Below are 21,711 nucleotides of genomic sequence, written 5' to 3' on the forward strand. Positions count from 1 at the left end.
GAGTAATGAAAAGTTTCTAAAAATTGAACAAAAATTAAGTGTGATGGATGCACAGCTGTATGAGGGTACCCAGGGGCAAGTGATTGTACACTTTGGATCTTTGGATAATTGTATGGTATCTGAACAATCTCAATAAAAATGAAAAAAACATATATATAAAAAAAAAAAAAAGAAGTCAATAACCATCGAAGACTTAGAAAATTCACAAATACCTGGAGGTTCAACAACACACTCCTAAACAATCAGTGGGTTAAAGAAAAAATATCAAGAGAAATTGCTAAATATATAGAGACAAATGAAAATGAGAACACAACATATCAAAACCTATGGGATGCAGCAAAAGTGGTATTGAGGGGGAAATTTATAGCACTAAATGCATACATTAAAAAAGGAAGAAAGAGTTAAAACGAAAGAACTAATGGAGAAACTGAAGAACCTAGAAAATGAATAGCAAACTAATCCTAAACCAAGTAGAAGAAATAACAAGGATTAAAGCAAAAATAAATGACATAGAGAACAAAAAAAAAAAAAAAAAAAGAATAAATAACACCAAAAGTTGGTTCTTTGAGAAGAGCAACAAGACTGACAAGCCACTAGCTACACTGACAAAATAAAAAAGATAGAAGACTCATATAAACAAAATAATGAATGAGAAAGGTGACATTATTATGAACAACTGTATGCCAACAAACTGGATAATGCAGAGGAAATGGACAATTTCCCAGAAACATATGAACAACCTAGACAGATCAGAGAAGAAACAGAAGATCTCAGCCAACCAATCACAACCAAAGAGATCCAATCAGTCATCAAGAAACTTTCCACAAATAAATGCCCAGGGCCAGACGGCTTCACAGAGGAATTCTAATAAACTTTTCAAAAAGAACTGATACCTATCTCTCTTAAACTCTTTCAAAACATTGAAGAAAATGGAACACTAACTAACACATTTCATGGAGCTAACATCACTCTAATACCAAAACCAGGCAAAGATGCTACCAAAAAAGGAAAACTACAGGCCTATCTCCCTAATGAATACAGATGCAAAAATTCTCAACAAAATACTTGCAAATTGAATCCAAAGACACATTAAACAAATCATATACCATGACCAAGTGGGGTTCATTCCAGGCATGCAAAGATGGTTCAACATAAGAAAATCAATCAATGTATTACAACACATTAACAAATCAAAAGAGAAAAATCAAATGATCATCTCAATAGATGCTAAAAAAGCATTCAACAAAATCCAACATCCCTTTTTGATAAAAACAGATCAAAAAGTAGGAATTGAAGGAAACTTCCTCAATATGATAAAGAGCATATATGAAAAACCCACAGCCAGAATAGTACTCAATGGTGAGAGATTGAAAGCCTTCCCTCAAAGATCAGGAACAAGACAAGGATGCCCGCTGTCACCACTGTTACTCAACATTGTGCTAGAAGTGCTAGCCAGGGCAATCCGGCAAGACAAAGAAAGAAAAGGCATCCAAATTGGAAAGGAAGAAGTAAAACTGTCATTATTTGCAGATGATATGATCTTATATCTGGAAAACCCTGAGAAATCGACGATACAGCTACTAGAGCTAATAAACAAATTTAGCAAAGTGGTGGGATACAAGATTACGCACATAAGTTGGTAATGTTTCTAAATGCTAGAAATGAACAAAGTGAAGAGACACACAAGATAGAGATCCCATTTTTCAATAGCAACTAAAAAAATCAAGTACCTAGGAATAAACTTAACCAAAGATGCAAAAGACCTACACAGAGAAAACTACATAACTCTACTAAAAGAAATAGAAAGGGACTTAAAAGATGGAAAAATATTCCATGTTCATGGATAGGAAGGTTAAATGTCATTTAGATGTCAACTCTACCCAAACTCATCTACCGATTCAATGCAATCCCAATCAAAACTCCAACAACCTACTTTGCAGACTCGGAAAAGCTAGTTATCAAATTTATTTGAGGTAAAGGGAAGATACCTTGAATTGCTAAAAACACCCTAAAAAAGAAAATGAAGTGGGAGGCTTACACTCCCTGACTTTGAAGCTTATGATAAAGCCACAGTAGTCAAAACAGCATAGTACTGGCACAAAGACAGACATATTGATCAATGGAATAGAACTGAGAATTTGGAGACAGACCCCCAAAGCCACTTAACTGGGACATAACAGTCTTTTCAAAAAATGGGGGCGGGAGAGTTGGATATCCATATCCAGAAGAATGAAAGAGGACCCCTACCTCACACCCTACACAAAAATTAACTCAAAGTGGATCAAAAACCTCAATATAAAAGACAAGACCACAAAACTCCTAGAAGATAATGTAGGGAAACATCTTCAAGACCTTGTATTAGGCGGCCACTTCCTAGACCTTATACCCAAAGCACAAGCAACAAAGGAAAAACTAGATAAATGGGAACTCCTCAAACTTAAGACGTTTCTATACCTCAAAGGAATTTGTCAAAAAGGTGAAGAGGCAGCCAACTCAATGGGAAAAAATTTTTGGAAACCATGTATCTGACAAAAGACCGATATCTTGCATATATAAAGAAATCCTACAACTCAATGACAATAGTACAGACAGCCCAATTATAAAATGGGCAAAAGATATGAAAAGACAGTTCTCTGCAGAGGAAATACAAATAGCCAGAAAACACATGAAAAAATGTTCAGCTTCACTAGGTATTAGATGCAAATTAAGACCACAACGAGATACTATCTCAAACCAATTAAAATGGCTGTCATTAAACAAACAGGAAACTACAAATGCTAGAGAGGATGTGGAGAAATTGGAACTCCTATTCATTGTTGGTGGGACCGTATAATGGTTCAGCCACTCTGGAAGATAGTCTGGCAATTCCTTGGAAAACCAGATACAGAGTTACCCTTCGATCCAGCAATCACACTTCTTGGTATATACCCGGAAGATATGAAAGAGTGACACGAACAGATATCTGCACTCCAATGTTCATTGCAGCATTATTCACAGTTGCCAAGAAATGGAAACAACCCAAATGTCCTTCAACAGATGAGAGGACAAATAAAATATGGTATATACACATTGCGGTCGCATCTACTGTGTTGGGGGGCGGCCGGCTGCTGAACCCTCAGCTCTCGGACTTGCTCGGAGGGTACTGGCGGCGGGGGCTCTTTCCCGGAGGCGAAGGCGAGGCGGGGGACTTGGCGGTGGCGTGCAAGGTGTGGAGGGCGGCGAGAGGAAACAGGCGGGACGCTTTTTTCAGGAGGGTAAAACCAAGGGCGCCTTTATTCAGGGGTGAGCACAAGTTATATAGGCTGGCATAGAGGGCGGAGTCGGTGTAGGGGTGTGGAGTCCTTATATGGCAATGCTGAAGGGATAAAGGCTACGATTGGTTCTGAGAGAACGCGGAAGCTGTTCGCAGCGGGCGGGAGTTGCTTTGGCAACTGTGCTTGCGCACTGGCGGTGGCGGGAGTTGCTCAAGGCAACGGGGAGTGTGGTGCAAGATAAGGGGGGGGGGGCGGTTTTCTCCGGCAAGCTTCCTTTAACGGTTGTATTTTGGGTGAGGAAATGGGGCCTGCATCCGGCTCCACTTTCTCAGGCCCGGGGGGCTGTGGAGGGCGCTACCGCCCGTGCCCACCACCCTCCCCAGGGGCGGATCCGGTCCCCTGGCCCAGGCCCGCCAAGTTGAAGCACGTAATCAGTATCCCGCACACATGATGGAATACTATATGGCAGTAAGAAGAAACGATATCGTGAAACATATGACGACATGGATGAACCTTGAAAACATAATGCTGAGCGAAATAAACCAGGCACAAAAAGAGAAACATATGCTACCACTATTGTGAACATTGAAAAATGTAAAATAAATGGTTTGTAATGTAGAATGTAGGGGAACTAGCGATAGAGAGCAATTAGTGAAGGGGAAACAATAACCCAATAAGAACAGATAAGCTATCATGGGTAAATTTAACGTTCTGGGAATGCCCAGGAATGACTATGGATTGTTAATTTCTGGTGGGTATGGTAGGAACAAGTTCACAGAAATGTTGCTATATTAGGTTATTTTCTTGGGGTAGCGTAGGAACATGTTGGTAGTAAAGTAGTTATTTTAGGTTAGTTGTCTTTTTCTTATTCCCTTGATTTGGTTTGTTTGAAAATTTTTTTATTGTATTTAAAAAAAAATTTTTTTGGTATAGTCAATAGTTAATAAAAACAAAACAACAACAACAAAAAACCAATGGAAAAAAATATGCAGAGCCCCCTTGAGGAGCTGGTGGAGAATGCAGGGGTGTTGGGCTTCCCCACCTCAATGGTTGCTGATGTGCTTACAGACACTGGGGACTGGCGGTTTGATGGGCCGAGCCCTCTGCCATGGGACTTGCCCTTGGGAGGACTGTTGCTGCAGGGGGGAGGCTGGGCCTGCTTGTAGTTGTGCCTGGGTGTCTCCTCCTGGGTGCCTCTTTGCTGCTCAGATGTGGCCCTCTCTCTCTAGCTAAGCCAAGTTGAAAGGTGAAATCACTGCCCTCCCCCTACGTGGGATCAGACACCCAGGGGAGTGAGTCTCCCTGGCAACGTGGAATATAACTCCCAGAGAGGAATCTAGACCCAGCACTGTGGGATGGAGAACATCTACTTGACCAAAAGGGAGATGCGAAATGAAATGAAATAAGTTTCAGTGGCTGAGAGATTCCAAGGGGAGCCGAGAGGTCACTCTGGTGGGCACTCTTATGCACAATGCAGATAGCCCTTTTTGGGTTCTGATGAATTGGAGTAGCTGGCAGTGAGTGCCTGAGGATATCAAGCTACGACCCAGAACCCTTGAATTCTGGGGATGATTGTGTGGCAGTGTGGCTTATGAGGGGTGACAGTGTGATTGGGAGGGCCATGTGGCTCGCACTCCCCTTTGTCCAGTGGATGGATGGATGTGTGGAGGAAAGGGGGCCAAAAAAAAAAAAAAATTAAAGAAAAATGGGGGGGGGACAACAATTCGGGTGTTCTGTTTTTGCTCGTATTTTTTATTTTTGCTTTCACTTTTTCTCGCACAGGGGAAACGTTAAAAAGATTGATCGAGGTGGTTAGTGAACAACAATATGATGGTAATGTAATCAATGGATTATATACTTTGGATGATTGTATGGTATCTGAATAAATCTTAATAAAAAAAGAATTATTCTTAATAGATTATAAACAAATGTATTCACAATGCTTCAAAAGCTAGACTTCACTTATATTTAACAGTATCAAATAAGCACGGTACCAAAATATAGTGGTACAAAAAGCACAAATTACCTCATTTTGTTTCACCATTCAAGAACATTTTTGTTCAATGTGTATATGAACTGTAAGATCAATTTCCAAGGCAAAGTTAAATTAATAGTCAATCATAACACAGAGTTTTACATGGTAAATGAAAGCTACCTAACTAGCATTTGGCTAAGCTGGGGCACATTAAAATTTAAGTATAATTTGCAACATTATTATTTTTTGAAAAATTTATCATTTTCTGACATTTATATTGCCAGAAAATTTTTGGTTATCACTGTGCACATGGTTTCTGAATAATGACTTGGAAATGAAATTCCTAGATGCACAATAAAATCTGCTAATTACTAAGGTATAAAGCTCTAAGCTCTAAATTCTCATTTATATTGTCAGAAAATTTACAAGTAATTCAAGTGGAGTTCCTCATTTTCATAGTTTTTACCAATTGAACAGACCAAATTATTAAGAACTTTTTTAAATTAAAAAATTTAAGAAAATGTCTAACATGAATTCGTCGTCTTAGATATAACTTCCAGTTAACAGGAAATACAGAGTATAGAAGAATAAATTAAATGCTACTATAAAGGAAGAAACGAGATAAACCAAAAAGGACATTCTGTAAGATGTGAGAGGCTTAAAAGTTGCAACAACCAGTTGCAATACATTAGGTACTAGTTTGGATAAACTATCTATAAAGGATAATTAAAGATAAGTTGGTATTAAAATTGACGATGAAAATTTATTGAAAAAGAAAGGTGGAGAGGACTGGAGAAAAAAGCAGACTACAAATAGTACATATAATGTGATTTTTAACTTAGTTAAAAAACATATGTAATATATACACATGTGAATATATGTATATTTATGCAGACAAAAGATCTTGGAGGAAATGCACTAAGATAATAAGATGGTGATTTCTGAACAATAAGAATGGGATATTTTGATTTTTTTTAGTTTTGCTGGTCTGTACTTTCTGATTTTCTATAATCACATGTATTCTTCTGAAATATAAAAAGTTTATTTAAAACAAAAAGATGCAAAACAACAACAAAATCACTTAGGACCTAAATAAAGATAATTTTTAATTGCTGTTACTACCCTTTAAAATTTACTGTGTGTTAGGACATTATGCGAGGTGTTTTTGTTATATACTTAAGTCTCTAAAGAACTCTATCAGGTAGAGACCACTATGGAATGATACCAGATCAAGAACTCTCAAACATGTACACTAAAGATCAAAAACTCAGTATATACACGGTCCTTGTACAAGGACTAATCTAATCTAACGGAAAGCATCTTGTGCATATAATTTAGGAAAAGGAAATTAAATTAATGAAACTACAAAAAATGTATGAAGTCCATCAGGCATACAACTACCAAACCAGTTATTCTCATCAAAATCTGATTTTGCATACCTGACATTCAAAGCTGAAATATATTTAGGCATTACTTCCAAGAAATCAGGCTTCTAAATCTATAGCTTATTTTTCACACTGTATTTCTGACTATTCATTCCATATTTTTGCACGTAAACAAATGTGACAGCAGCACATTAATCGGTGTGGGGGATGGGAATGGGGAGTTTACTCCTTGATGAATACAGGGCTTCTGTGTGGGGTGATGAAAAGGTTTTGTAATGGATGGTGGTGTTGGTAGCACAATACTGTGAAGGTAATTAATACCAGTGAATTGTACCCATGAAGAGTGGTTAAAATGGGAAGTTATGTGTTGTAAATAAGTTACTACAAAAATTATTTTAAAATTAAGAATATATCTGTTTACTAAACTTAAATATATTTAACCACCTTTAAAAATTTTTGTGAATTATTTCTTATAAAGGTTTTAACGTACCGCTGCATTCCTGCTCTGAAGCAAAGGCTTTGTATTCCGAATTAAGAGTCTATGGTCTGGATCCATAGCATATGGCTTCTTTCTTTTGTCAGTCTTTTCCTTCTGTTCTTCCTCAGAGTCATAGAAATTCTTTCCATTGTCTTCTAGACAATCATCCTGTAAGGAAAGAAATCCCGTCCCAAGATTAGTTCAGACCTTCAATAGCCAAATTTTTTTTTTCATTTTATTGAGATATATTCACATACCATGCAGTCATACAAAACAAAGCATACATTCAATTGTTCACAGTACCACCACATAGTTGTGCATTCATCACCAAAATCAATCCCTGACACCTTCATTACCACACACACAAAAATAACAAGAATAAAAATTAAAGTGAAAAGGAGCAATTAAAGTAAAAAAGAACACTGGGTGCCTTTGTTCATTTGTTTGTTTCCTTCTCCCATTTTTCTACTCATCCATCCATAAACTAGACAAAGGGGAATGCGGTCCATATGAACAGCCAAATATTATATGTTAGGGAAATAAATCACACATGCCTGTTAAGCAGCCATTGCCCAGAACTCACCTATCCCCACCTTTTTTTCTGTTGTATGCCATTCCACAACCTAGGGGAGATGTTAAGTCTAATGAAAGGGCCCCAACAGACCTTATTATCAGAACAGAACTTTCAGTGGCAGGACCCCCCCACCCCCATGCCAGGGGGATAAAAGCTACATTCTTCTCTATTCTCTGATGTGAAGTGGGATGTGTGGAGTCACCTTCAACCAATCCCAACCTGGAGCAGAGTTGACCACCCTGGAAGACTGGCCATGATGGACTTCTTCCCTTGCTCTTTCAAACTCTTTGTGCTGTGTAATAACAGAGAAATTATTTGCCCTTTCTGGACACTTTATACTGGGCAAATAATAAAGAGATCACTTGCTGAACGTTTCTGTTGTGCCCTGAACCTGTGTTCCCATGATGCACTGTTATAGCAACTTGCACCACAATACAGTCAAAGAAAACTTTTTTTTAAACATCTACATTAATAACATTTGCTTACAAATACTACTCTTGGGGCAATTTAAAATTATTTTACTTTCTATATGGAATAAAGACTTGCTTTTTCTCATATTTTAGAACACAACTGTTCATTAGTACTAGAGATAATGTCTCTTTTATATATACAGTAAAACTTTGAAAATATGAAATCTCCATAGAAATACAAAAATTGCCCAAAGGGAAAGCTAGATGATTTATTCTAAAAATGCCTGTAATATGCAGATACCTAAAAACTGAAAACTATTACCATAATTGTTAGCCACTCTGTAACTAGATCAAAAGGTCAGAAGAAAGAGGAGCATTGTTTGAATTACAACACATATAGAAGAAATCATAAACAAGCTTGAAAAGTGAAAACTAGTGATTGAGTTGGTCTGTGTGTTGTCAAGAAGTCTCAGGTTGAGATCTATGAATATCCATGGGAGTTGGTTTTATGTTTTTTCATTGACTCTTTTATCTCTACCAATAAAATCCATCTATAGGCATTTAGTTCTAAAAATAAACAAACAAAAAGCAAACACACAATAATATCCCCATACATCATTTTCAACTATCATTTTGGGATAATTTCTGTTACCAAGTACCTGAAACATATTTTCCACTTTCAAGAAGATAGAGAAATTGTACTTTTCACTATTCTTCTTGCTAAATATAACTAAAAACCCTGGACATCATACATAAAACAAACATAAGATGATTCTGAAAAGCCACGAGAAGGCAGACTGTATAGAGACCGTAGATATCGAAGAATGAAAAAAACAGTGAGTTCCATGGGTTTCCTTTTGGCCACATACATCCAAGACTGGTTGCTGGGGAAGCTGGCAACCCAGGAACACCAACAAGCACAGATAAAACACCCCCCTCAAAAGCCTGCTCTCTCTAGCCTAAGGACTAAGAAGGGACAGCTCAGGAAGATGGAAAATTTTCAGAAAATAACCACTCTTCTTCAGCCAAACATGACAGAAAAAACTATGGTCCTATCCACATAGCAACCACCAAGTTGGAGAGCCTAGACTTCCAGCCTTACCAACTTGTAATGATGCACCCCTAGCACCCCTCTGGAGTGGTGTCAGAGAAGGCTTAAGAGAGACCAAAACCTTCATCCCCATTAGGACCTAATGAGGCCCCCTCCTGGTGTCAGTAGACACCACATTAGGAGGATGGACTTCTAACTACAACCAGCAACAATGAGGTACCTGTACCCACCCCCACTGGTATAGAGTCAGAGGAGACTTAGTGGACAGTGAGGACTTGCTGCACCAACACTTAGTAGTGATGAGGCCACCTTCCCCAAGCAGTGGTGTGAGTAATGAGGCACTCCTTTCTCTCACAGTCAGTGAGCTATCAGACAAAGACTAGTGGGGAACCAGAACTCCCATGACTTCCTAGCAGTAACGATGAGCATGACCCCCCCCCCCAAGGTGTTAATGGAGGCTGAGTGGGAACCTGGACTTTCACCCCAATATGGCAGTAATGAGGTTGTGCCCCCTAACTTTCCTGCTGGAGCAGTGTCAAACAAAGCCACCTGAAACAGAAGTTTTAAATAAGATGCAGGGCATCATAAGATAATAACAAAAATGTCCAGGTTTCAATAAAAAAATCACTCATCATACCAAGAACCAGGAAGATCTCAAACAGAATGAAAATAGACAATTAGTAGATATCAACACTAAGATTACAGGGATGTTAGATTTAACAAAGATTTTAAAGCAGCCATCAAAACAACAACAACAACAACAAGCAATTAGGAACATTCTTGAAACAAATGCAAAAATAGAAAATCTCAGCAAAGATTTAGAAAGTCTAAAGAAAGAAACAGAAAATAAAAAGAAGGAACAAATGTAAATTGTATAACTGAAAAATATAAGAACTATAATAAAAAACAATAAATTAGGTCAAAAGCAGAATGGAGGGGATAAGAAAACAATAACTGTACTGGAACACAGAACAACAGAAATTACCCAATCTGAACAAAACAAAGAAAAGAGACTGCAGGGTAGGAGGGGTGAGGGATGGGGAGACCAGGGCCTCATGGACCTACGGACCTATAATTAAAGACAACATTCATGCCATCTGATTTCTAGGAGAAGAAAAGAAAGAGAAGAGGGCTGAAGAAGTACTTGAAGACATAATGATCAATAAATAAGCAATGGTTACGATATTATACTATAGTTTTGCAAGATGTTACCATTGAGGGGAAAGTGGGTAAAGGGTACATCAGATCTCTCTTTATTATTTCTTACAACAGCATGAGACTCTAGAATGATCTCAAAACACAAAGTTTAATTAAACAAATTTAAGAGAAAAAAAAGCAGTAAATCAATTAATTACAATTTGTATTTATCCATTTTTATAAGATAGCAGAGGAAACTGTCTAAAACATTACAGATTAATAGCATTAAAGAAGTATTTTTCCCTTGTTAAGTGCTTGTAGATAATACACAAACTAATTAAATCCTGATTTTAATATTACTAGAGAACACTTCTCACCAAAAGGACAACCTTTAGGACTCTCAAAAATAATATTAGTTCAGGTTTTAAAAAAAAAATCTATATTAAACATCTCAAAAAATTATCCAAACAGAAAAACAAACCAAATTTCATATTTTTTGAAAAGGAAAAGATTTTTTGTAATAATACCCATCTGCAAGACTAAACTAGAAATATAATGTTATGAGTTGTTTTGGAACATGATTCAAAACAAACTACCTGTCTTTTTATAGTGCTTTTAAAAAAGACTGTATATGGTGTGTGAATATATCTCAATAAAATAGCATTAAAAAATAATGTGATTGAAATATACTCTTTCAAGGCCAGGCTTAAGTTATTGCTCCATTAAATGGAGCTCCAGGCCAAACTGGTTTTAGTAAGTGCATTAGTAAACCAGTAAAATAATGTACAAATAATAAGATGCTCTATGCATAAGCACTCACCTACAATCATTAGTCTAATTAATCAAACAAATGTTAGGACTTTACCTAAGATGAAACTCTTGTAAAAATGAACACAGCACTATAACCAGCAAATGAAATCCTCACAATGCATATGACAGACTGCTTTTAGTAAGTATTACTTGTTTCATTTCTCCTTCATTGTCAATTAACATATTTCAAGCTCAGTTACATTGTTTTAATAAGGGACATATTTGTATTGCTTGCTTTGCTGTACAAATGTATGGAATTACGGTGGTAATTTTAGTAAAACAAGACTGCAAAGGACCCATTTTCTTTCATTAGTATCTTTCCTACTCACTTATTTTCTGTTTTAAGATTCAGATATCTTATGTAACTAATAAGAAAAGCTTCTACAAATCAAGAAGTTGATATTAGGTAGTTTCAGCTTCTGAAATACATATGTAAATTTATAACTAAGTAGAAGTAGAAAATCGCCCTCTAGATAGCTGAAATTGTTTAGACATTACTCTACGTATGAAACCCTTTTTCAAAGTACATTATGTAAACAATTTTAACCTGCTTGATATTCTTGTTTCTTGGTACACAGAAAGTAAAAGTAATAACTTTTTAACGAGAAAAAATAAAATATGAAGTTATACTCTTCATTCTCTATCAAAGGCACAGGGAAATAGAAATGTGCCCTAGAAATGTCTGCATCAAAAAGTTTAAAAAAAAAAAATTGATTATTAAAAGTGTTATTTCTATCGAGCATGGAGAAATGAGGCATTATAGTACATGGGCTTCTATTTGGTATTAATAAAAATCACGTTATATTGCAGTTATTGTTTTTTGGTTTTAGGTGGCAATTTTATAAGTCATATGGTCATTAAATAATAACAACTGTAGCCCAATATTACCAGCATGATTATTACAAAAAGATGGAACCATCTGATTTAAATCAGACTGACAAAGAAAACATTTATGAATCCATAAAACTTGTTCTTTTGCATCTGGAGAAATGGCTGGTTGTATGGCTAGGGCAGTTAAAATAAAGATCTTCATTTTTATTTTTAGGTCTGCCTCCACTTATTTTTAATATTTTAAAAAATCAGAATAAAATATAGCTTTTCATTTTTCTCTAAAATATTCCTTTTCAGTAGCAAGAAACATTTCATTAAATGTAAGCTTTATGAAGATAAGATCACATTTTATTCCATAAAGTATATTTGTGAAAATACATAGTTTACACACCCTAAAGCTACTATTACATAGACTAACAGAATAAAGAAAAGTGTTTATACTTAGATAGTAATACTTTATATAGATTTTGTACTTGAAGCTCCAAAAACAAATGTTCACCAAAATTGTAATAAATCAGTGTCTGAAGCCATAATTTTGGATTGTGAAGATAATCTCTGCTCTTTATAGAGGTATTTTAGTACAAATAGAGTCTTGCTTATTTTATTTTAATGGATTAACCAAGAAATAAATACAAACTAAAGTCTTTTCATCATTTCATAAGGAGTAACAGAAAAAAAATAAAGAAAAAAAATGACAACTGTTAAAACTGCACACAGCAAAAGTCGTTTCTGACTAAAAGTGTTAGTTTCTAATAGAAGGAATCTACTTCTGCCACATGTGATTAGTAAAAGTGGTCTTCGTAGAAATAAGAGGCATTTTGTCCTTAAGTAATATCCAATATTAATATGGCACTTTCACAAATACTTTGTGAAATTCTCAGAACCTCAATGAGGCAAGCAAAGTACGTATTTATTATCTGTTTCAAAGAAGAAAAACTGATGTATGCACAGTTTATGTGAATTATCCAAAGTCACAGAGATAATAAGGAGCCAGGATTTGAATTTGGGAATTCTTATTCTTCATCCTGTCATCTCTCCCCTTTATTACCTTGGCATTTGTAGTAGTCAAGGAACAGACAGTGAGTGTAACCACTTTCCTCCTGATTTCCAAATAATTTGAGGGGCACCATTACTTATCTTAAGATTAGCACTTAGACAAAAACAATCTCTGAATCCCGCTATTCTATAATGTGCAAAAGCTCCTCAGAGGAATACATTGTGACATTCCCATGCAATCTGAGATATCAAAGCAGCATATTGGTGTGATAGCTCCCTGACATTGAGTTAGACATCCCAGACAATCCCAGAGTGGGTGGGTGATTAGCAATATCATAATCACTCAGTCAAATTAGCTATATAGTATAGATAGCACTCATTACCAGAAGGATACATTCACTAGAAAAAAAATGCACATTAAATAAAATTTTAGACAATATTTTTCACCTTTCCCCTAGTTCTATGTAAAGCAACATGGGATATGCATAATGGTTTGAGAGATTTTTTCCCCTTCTGTGAAAAAAAAAAACAAAACATTTCACATGTTTTATACCACAGCCCAATGACCACTATACTACTCAGGTGGAAGTGTGGGTTTGAGGTCCATTGAAGAGAGAATCTCCCTCAATGCATGACAATTACAGAAAAACACTTTGGCACAGTAACTTTGTGTTGAGCCACTATGAAAATTCAGTGTTCAATTGCCCACAACACTTCTCATTTCTTTAACTATACGTTCAACTTTAGTATATAAGAAACAAGCTTTCTGAATGAAGCAGTTTCCAAATTTTATTACTGAAAAGTCTGTAGGGTCAACATAAGGTAATTTTCAAATTTCCCTAAAATAAAATACAGTCGTGACAGATACTGAACTTTGGTCTAAGGTTTGAGGTTACGAGAAATAAGAATTCCAATTATTTGGAAACTGATTAATCTACATCTAGTGATAGGAACTAAACAAGAATCACTTTATGTTACGCAGAATGCATTTTACAGTGGTTCTCATTCAATAATAAATTATGAAACAAAATTAAAATCATTCTAAGTAGAAATAAACATGAGTCCTCATGTATTCTCTGTTTACCTTAATCTTTGAAATAAACAGACTATAACAGACTATACTAAAAGTCTTTTGAACTTAGAAATTGATAAGTTTAAATACTCCTTTAGGATATAAAAACAAATGGGTTAGAGCAGAGGTTTTGAAGTATTTGTGGGCATTCTTGAGAGGGGATAAATCAGAAAGGTACTATTTTCAAAATAAAATCCTACAGGTATCTCTAATAAAGCATTTCTTTAAGTGCCTGTATGCTGGATAAAGTAAGAGTACAGACCTAGGGTTCTAAGAAACACCAGTAAAAAAAAAATGGATTATAAATAATTCTTTGTATAAAATATAAAATATAAAATTTTATACAATCCTTATTCTTTGTTAATTCCAAAATACTCATGTATCTAAATTAAAGGGGACTCTCGAATTGCAAGAAAGTTCGATAAGAACATTGTTTTAGAAAATCTTTTTGGCCCTTGAGGTATCTAGGTAAGGTCTTTTAGGATAAAGGAACTAAATTTCCTAACCCCTCAAATCATCTCAAATATCTTAATTAAATAATTCTTTAATAGAATACCACTAAAACAAGATATTAAAAAAAACCCAGACTACACCCAACAAAATAGCTAAAATTAATAAAAGTAAAACCACCAAATGCCGGCTTGGATGTGAAGCAACCAAGATATCCATACACTGTTTTGCAGCATATAATACAATGCAATCACTTTGAAAAAATGTCTGGCAATTTCTTGTAAATCTAAAATACATCTATCCTACAACCCAGCAGTTCCATATCTAGTTTTAACACAAGATGCTTGAAAGTGTATCTCTAACAAAAATACTTGTACAAGAATGTTCATACAGATTTATTCATAATAGCCAAAAAACTGGAATTCATCCAGATATTCATCAACATGAGAATGGATAAACCATGGTATATTCACAAAATGGAATACTATTCAGAAATAAAAATGAAAGCACCACTGATACCTGAAACAACATGGATCAAAATCAAAAATATGCTGAGTGAAGGAAAGGTTACCCAAAAGAATACCTACAATGTGATTCTAATTATATGAAGTTCTGCAATAAGTAAACTAATCTAAGTATCTGGAGACAAATTTTGATGTTTTCATGTTTCTCCATGGTCAGGGCTTCCTGAGCAAAGATTGCTGGCAATCTAGGTTAACAAATAAGTGAATGGAAAAAAAGTTCTGGAAGTTAAAGATAAAGACCTCTAGGGAGATTTATAGGTTTATCTGCCCTGAAGTCATCTGATTATATTCCAAAGGGTAAAGGACTTAGTGGAATTTCCCTACTTTCCTCAGAGAAAGAGGATTTGTTTACATTTGGAAGATAAGTCACTGTCTAGCTCTCTGGAAGGGAGAAGGAGCAGATGTGAAAGCAGTCTTATATAGGCTCTGAGATTCATAATTTTGAGCCTCCTCTCCTATGGTACAGACCACCCCATACATGCAGGTGACAACTGCCCTCATCACATCACCCCAGAGACTAGAGCATGGGAATCAGGGATAAGATGAACTGACATAGATATAAGAATTTTTCTCAGAACACTTTTCATTTTAGCCCTTTTAGTCTAATATTGATATTACATATTATCATATATAATAAATATCTTAATAGCTGACCCTTAATTATCATTTCTAAATCATGAACTCAAAATTTTATTAAATTATTGTGACGAATGTGGTAGACATTGTTTATTGCCTCCAACAGCCAATGCCCATTGTAAAGTATTTTATTCTTTAATAACAAAGATTTTCTACATGGATTGAATGCCCAGTGCTTCAGAAGTCATGGTTCCTACACAGTCAAGATTAGTCTAGTCAATGTAATAATTCCATTCCTCTTTTAAGTGATGGGTTTTAGTAATGGGCATATAATGCCATTGTGGTTAATGGGAAGTAATGGGAAATGTGAGGAAAGTACAGTGTGGAGAACTGTACAGGAAAGATTTACTTTCACTTAAAAAACATGAGGACATCTGATACGTGGCTGAGATATACTTCGCAGACTTATAGTTTTAGTTTCCACTAATGATGAAATAGTTTCGTTGGATTCACCTACAGGAAAATTATTTTTGAAATCAACAATTTAAAGGCAGCAGAAAACAATCAAAAATATATAAGAACTAGAAAGGTCTCCATCCATGAAAGAATGTAATTGCTTGGTTTGAGATTTGTGACTGTAGCTTTTTGCTGGAGGGCACTTCCTAATCTCGTATAACAATGAGAAAGTCACAGCCTTATTTGTCAAGGTGTCAGAGAACAGACCTCAAGGCAAGCAGAACTCTAAAGAAAAAGAGGCAAAAACAAAGATTATAAAGTAGCTTTTATAAGTTTGGTCAAAATATTAGAGGCAACATAGTCATACTGAATGAACAGAGAAGGAATTCTAGCAGGAAAAATGGCATATAAAAATAGAACCAAATGGAAATCGTATAGCTGAAATATACATTAATTAAAATTAAAAATATAGTAGAGAGATTTAACAGCAGACTGAAGGCTGTAAAAGAGTTAATAAGCCTGAAGGCAAATCAACAGAACTTATTCAATCTGAAGGACAAATAGGAAAACAAGTGAAGAAAAATGAACAGTCTCAGAGTCACATGGAACAATATCAAACAGTCTAAAATATTCATACTGGAGTCACAGAATGCAATGGAAGAGCAAATGGCATAGAAAAATGATCTGAAGAAATAAAGGCTGGGAAAAAATCCAAATTTATTACAACAAACCACCCTTACAGATGCTGGAAATTCATCAAACCCCTAAACAAGATAAATAAAAAGAAAACTACACCATAGTCAAATTTGGTCAGATATTTTAATTTGTTAAAAAATCCAAAGAGAAAGTAAATGTTTTAGAAGCAGACAATGATAAATGACACATTATATATAAGGAACAATGATATGAATAATGGCTAACTTCTGATCAGAAACAATGGCGTCCAGAAGACAATGGAACAATATCCTTAAATTATTGCCAGAAAAAAGCTGTCAACCCAAAATTCTACATTAGGCAAAATCATTCAAAACAAAAATGGAAATCAAGACATTTTCAGATAAATGAAATTGAAAAATTTATACCCAGGAGATCTGTATTAAAATAAATACTATAAGAAAATTTTCAGGTGGAAAGGAAATGATAATAGATGATAACTCAGAACTCTAAAAAGCTATACAGAGCACAAGAAATGGTGGATAAATATTATAAAGTGCACATACTCCTTTTTAATTCTGAATTTCTTCAATATAATTTCTGTAATATCAAAATTATAACACTGTATTGTGTGATTTATAAAATAGGTAAATGCAATATACATGTCAGCAAAACCCACAAACATGGGAATGTTGCAAGGATTCCATGATAGGTGAAGGAATACAGCATTAACTCAAAAGTATACTGTGATCAGTTAAAGATGCATATTGTACCACCTAGAATAGCAGTTTAAAAAAATAATAAAGAGGTATAACAAAAAAGCACATAAAAGAATTAAAGCAAACCACAGAAAATATTTTTATTTACTCAAAAGAAGGGAGACAAACAAGAACAGAACAACTAAAACTACAAATAGAATAAAGTAGCACAATGCTAGACAGAAAAGCAACCATATCATAACTATTTTAAATGAAAATGGACTAAAGAAATGTTTAGCTTTAAGTAAAAGTCTAGAGTCTATGATCTAAGCTTCCACTTTCAGAAGGTAGAAAAAGAAATACAAATCCAAAATAAGTAGAAGGAACAAAATAATAAAGAACAGAAATCAATGAAACAACAAAAAATAAATAATAAATAAAAATAATGAAAACAAGATATAGTTTTGATAAACTGATAAACCGCCAGCTAAACTGATTAAGATTAGAAGAAAGAAGACACAAATTACCAATATCAGGCAAAAGAGTGGACATTACTACTGTCTCTATAGACATTAGATGGATAATAATAATATAAATACTATGCTAATACATTTGACAGCTTAGATGAAATGGAAATATTCCTTAGAAGACATTAATCACCAAAACTGACTCAAGAAAATATAGAGAATCTATGTATATATTAAAAAAACAAATTCAAAATGAACCTTTAAAGAAAGAAAACTCCAGGCCTAGATGGTTTCACTGTAACTCTGAATGAAGAAATAACATCAATTTTATACAAACTCATCAGGATAAAAATAAAGAAGGAGGGATGCACTATGCTGACACCAAACCAAAGATACTGCAAGAAAAGAAAACGTGAACATCAAATCAAATACCTTTTCAAAATAATAGCGAAGTGAATCCAGTAATATATAAAAATGATAATATATCATGGACAGGTGCGTTTATCTCAGAAAGGCAAGGTTGATTTAAAATTAGAAAATCAGACAGTATAATTCACCATATAAACAGAAAAAGAGAAAAAAAAATAGCTATCTATCTGCAGTATATGAGTTCACTTAGCAGAGGAAGATGGAAAACCTGGAGAAAATTCCTACCCAAAGTTTTGAGCAGTGAAGAAAGGATGAGGAAGAAGAAAAGGTGACAAAGCAAATTCTCTCCATCTTCCAACCAGCAAGTCTCTCTTCATAAAGCCATCTTAATTCTACACTGCCAGCACATAATGACAGAGGTACATTAGGGTATAGCTACTACACACCTAAATTTTCTGTTAACATCTTAACAAGAATCTTAATCACTAAAAAGCCTAGAGAGACAAAGATGAATACAGTACCAGGAATATGTTTAGGAACTAAAAGAGGGAACATACTATTACCATAGTTTACACATCAAGCAACATTATGTCATGAGGAAGAAGATGAGCTCCGGAAACAGACTCCCTAATATTTTATCCTGGCTGTATTACTTATTAGCTGAAGATACCTTGGACAAGATACTTATCCCTATGTGTCTCATTCTCCTTATCTGTAAAATAGGGATAATATGATTTGATTAGTTAATATTTATAAACTCCTTACAACAGAACCTACTATTCAGTAAATGCTTAATAAACACTAGCTACTTTTATCATCACTGCATAAAAAAACACACACACACAAATAATACTTAAAAGCCTGATTTCCAAGTATTATGGAACAGGAAGTATGATTCACCTTTGTCCTGAAGAAAAATAAAATCTTCAACAAAATAATGGAAGGCATATCAATTTATATTAATAATTTCTTACAGTAGTCAAATATGGTAAACAGAAGAGCTAAATACAACGCAGACTGTGCCATATCAGATAGCAATATACCTTCAACAATTCCCTTGTCTATTTTTATTATTTAAAATAAAAAACAAAACAGAGTAACATTCATTCTAAAAATATACAGCATATATATTCTTTTTTTCAGAATTCCCCAATAATATATGATTTTTCCTGTTGAGAAGGTACATTGCAATCGTAGGAAGACATGTGCGCCACCAAAATGAGAAAGAATAAGAAAGAAGACATCAGGGAGATGACAACAAAGGAAATAGGGGATTTAACATAGGAGAGAAAAGATATTAAGTTTTAGAACAGCAGCTGTGTAGCAAGTCTAGTAAGTAATCAGACTAGAACAGGAGGGTAAAGTCTCCAGGAATACGTCTCCTAGGATGAAATTGAAGCTGTTGAAATATTTCATGTATTTGACAATTGCATGACTAAGGGCTGTGTTCTGCTATAATGTTAGAATATTTGAGCTCTGACTTCTTCTGGAAATTTTTTTAAATGCCCTACACTAGAAACACATCTATAATAACTGAAAAAAATATTTTTTATTGTATAACAAGGAATATCAAGTTAGGTGGCTCCATAATGAGAACAGGAGCTAAATTCCATTGCTTTTTCAGCTCCATCTCCTCCTGCTTGCAAAATGGCTGCTGTACCTTTAGTCATCATATACGCATTCCAGAAAGGAACAGATAAAGAGTAAGGAGTAAAATATGTATGTCAGTTAAGTCTGTCTGAAAAATAAGTTTTCCTAAAATCCCAGAGAATTCCACACGTACCCTCTCTTCTGAATCCAAGGGATTCTGGTGTGAATAATTTTTAACTGGGCCTATCACCACTCTGAACAAAATGGGTGGGGTAGGTGTTTCAGGGAGGAAAGTGGATATTGGGTAAGTACCATAAGTATGTATCCCAAAAGCTGCTTATAACATGGTATTTGGAGAGCATTTAATATTCTGAATGAGAATTGGGAATGCTTTATAATAGTGATGTGAAAAACTAAATAAATTAAAACTGAGACAATATTTAATTCCAGAAGAACCAAAAGTTTCACAAGAAAGGAGATAAAATGCTACTCTATAGCCTAAATAGCATTCACAGAGTCATGGTAAGATAAACAATACACATGGATTAAAAAGTCCTAATATAATTAAATTACAAAGAAGGAAGAGAGGGAAAGTGGAAGCATGAGGTAATATAAGAATTCCAAGTTCTCCATTTCTATAATAGGAAGCCAATATTTAAATTCTAAAATTGATAAATGAAGAAAAAGCAATAAATGTACATTACTAATAAACAGAGAAAGGCAAATACAGGCACAAATGCATGCACACCAAGCCAAAATAATCTGAAGATGCTAATTCAAACATGGGGAATAGTGAGACAGGAAAATGTTTCTTATAAGCCCGATAGTATTATTTGACATTTTTTTCTTTCAACCACATACATGCTACTTAGGTAAGATTAAAAATAATTGTTTAAAAAATGAAACATCATGGATTAAAAAAATTCCATCAATAAAAATTATGAACAACAAAAAGAAAAAGGAATCTTTAGGATACATACTTCATATTCAATTTGTTGGAGTAGGGGATGAATAAAGAGGAGACTTTATTTCACCACATGGTCAATAGTCTGAAATTAAACTGTATATAGAATCTGTCATCTACCCTAATATCTCTCAACAGTTGCTTGTTAGAAAGGCACACACACACACAAAAACTCCCCTTCTTTTGCATTGTAAAGCATGGATCTACAATTTCTCACTATTTTGTTAAAAAAAAAATTCCAAAGAATAGTAAGACTCAATAATAGTCCATTTATAAGATATACTATGAAACTTATTTTAAAAAGAAAACTAAACTGTAAAGAAAATTAAAACAATAAAAATCAGGGAAATGCATATCCAAATCACTCAAACCCACTAGGATGGCTACTATTTTAAAAAAAGAAACTACTGGCAAGGAAGTGTAAAAATAGGAACTATTATACAGTGCTGGTGGCACTGGAGAATGGTACAGCAACTGTGGAAATCAGTTTGGCAGTTCCACAGAAAATTAAAAACAGGATTAATTTATGACCAGGACATCCCACTTCCTAGTATAAAACCAAAAGAACTGAAAGCAAGGACACTGGCAGGTATTTGTATACCAATGCATACAGCAGGATTATTCACAATAGCCAAAAAGTGGAAGCAACCCAAGTGTCCATCAATGGATGAATAAACAATGTATGGTATATACATACAATGGAATATTATTCAGTCTAAAAGTGAATGTTCTGATGCACACTATAACACTGATGAACCTTACAGTCATCATGTAGAGTGGAATGAGTCAGGCACAAAAGGACAAATATTCTATGACCTCAATTACATGAAATAACTAGAAGAAATAAATTTGATAGAGACAGATAGTAGACTACAGGGGTGGAAAGTGGGAATTGTAGCTTAATAGGTTAGTAGTTTCTGTTTAAGGTGATGAAAAGGGGTAGTGGATGTCAGTGACGGCAGCACAATATTGTTAATATAATTAACACTA

The 21,711-nt window shown here is 34.6% G+C and overlaps 1 protein-coding gene across 3 annotated transcripts in view; it reads right to left on the reverse strand.

Annotated features, from left to right (window-relative positions):
* AP3B1 (adaptor related protein complex 3 subunit beta 1) overlaps positions 1 to 21,711 on the reverse strand; it is a 405,767-nt gene that overhangs the window by 186,398 nt on the left and 197,658 nt on the right. For all 3 annotated transcript variants that reach the window (XM_037800786.1, XM_037800788.1, XM_037800789.1), the window contains exon 8: positions 7,105 to 7,260. In XM_037800786.1, the coding sequence (XP_037656714.1) occupies positions 7,105 to 7,260 (156 nt within the window). The remainder of the gene's footprint in view (positions 1 to 7,104; positions 7,261 to 21,711) is intronic.

Source organism: Choloepus didactylus, chromosome 13, assembly GCF_015220235.1.
Source record: "Choloepus didactylus isolate mChoDid1 chromosome 13, mChoDid1.pri, whole genome shotgun sequence".
Classification (NCBI taxonomy): domain Eukaryota; kingdom Metazoa; phylum Chordata; class Mammalia; order Pilosa; family Megalonychidae; genus Choloepus; species Choloepus didactylus.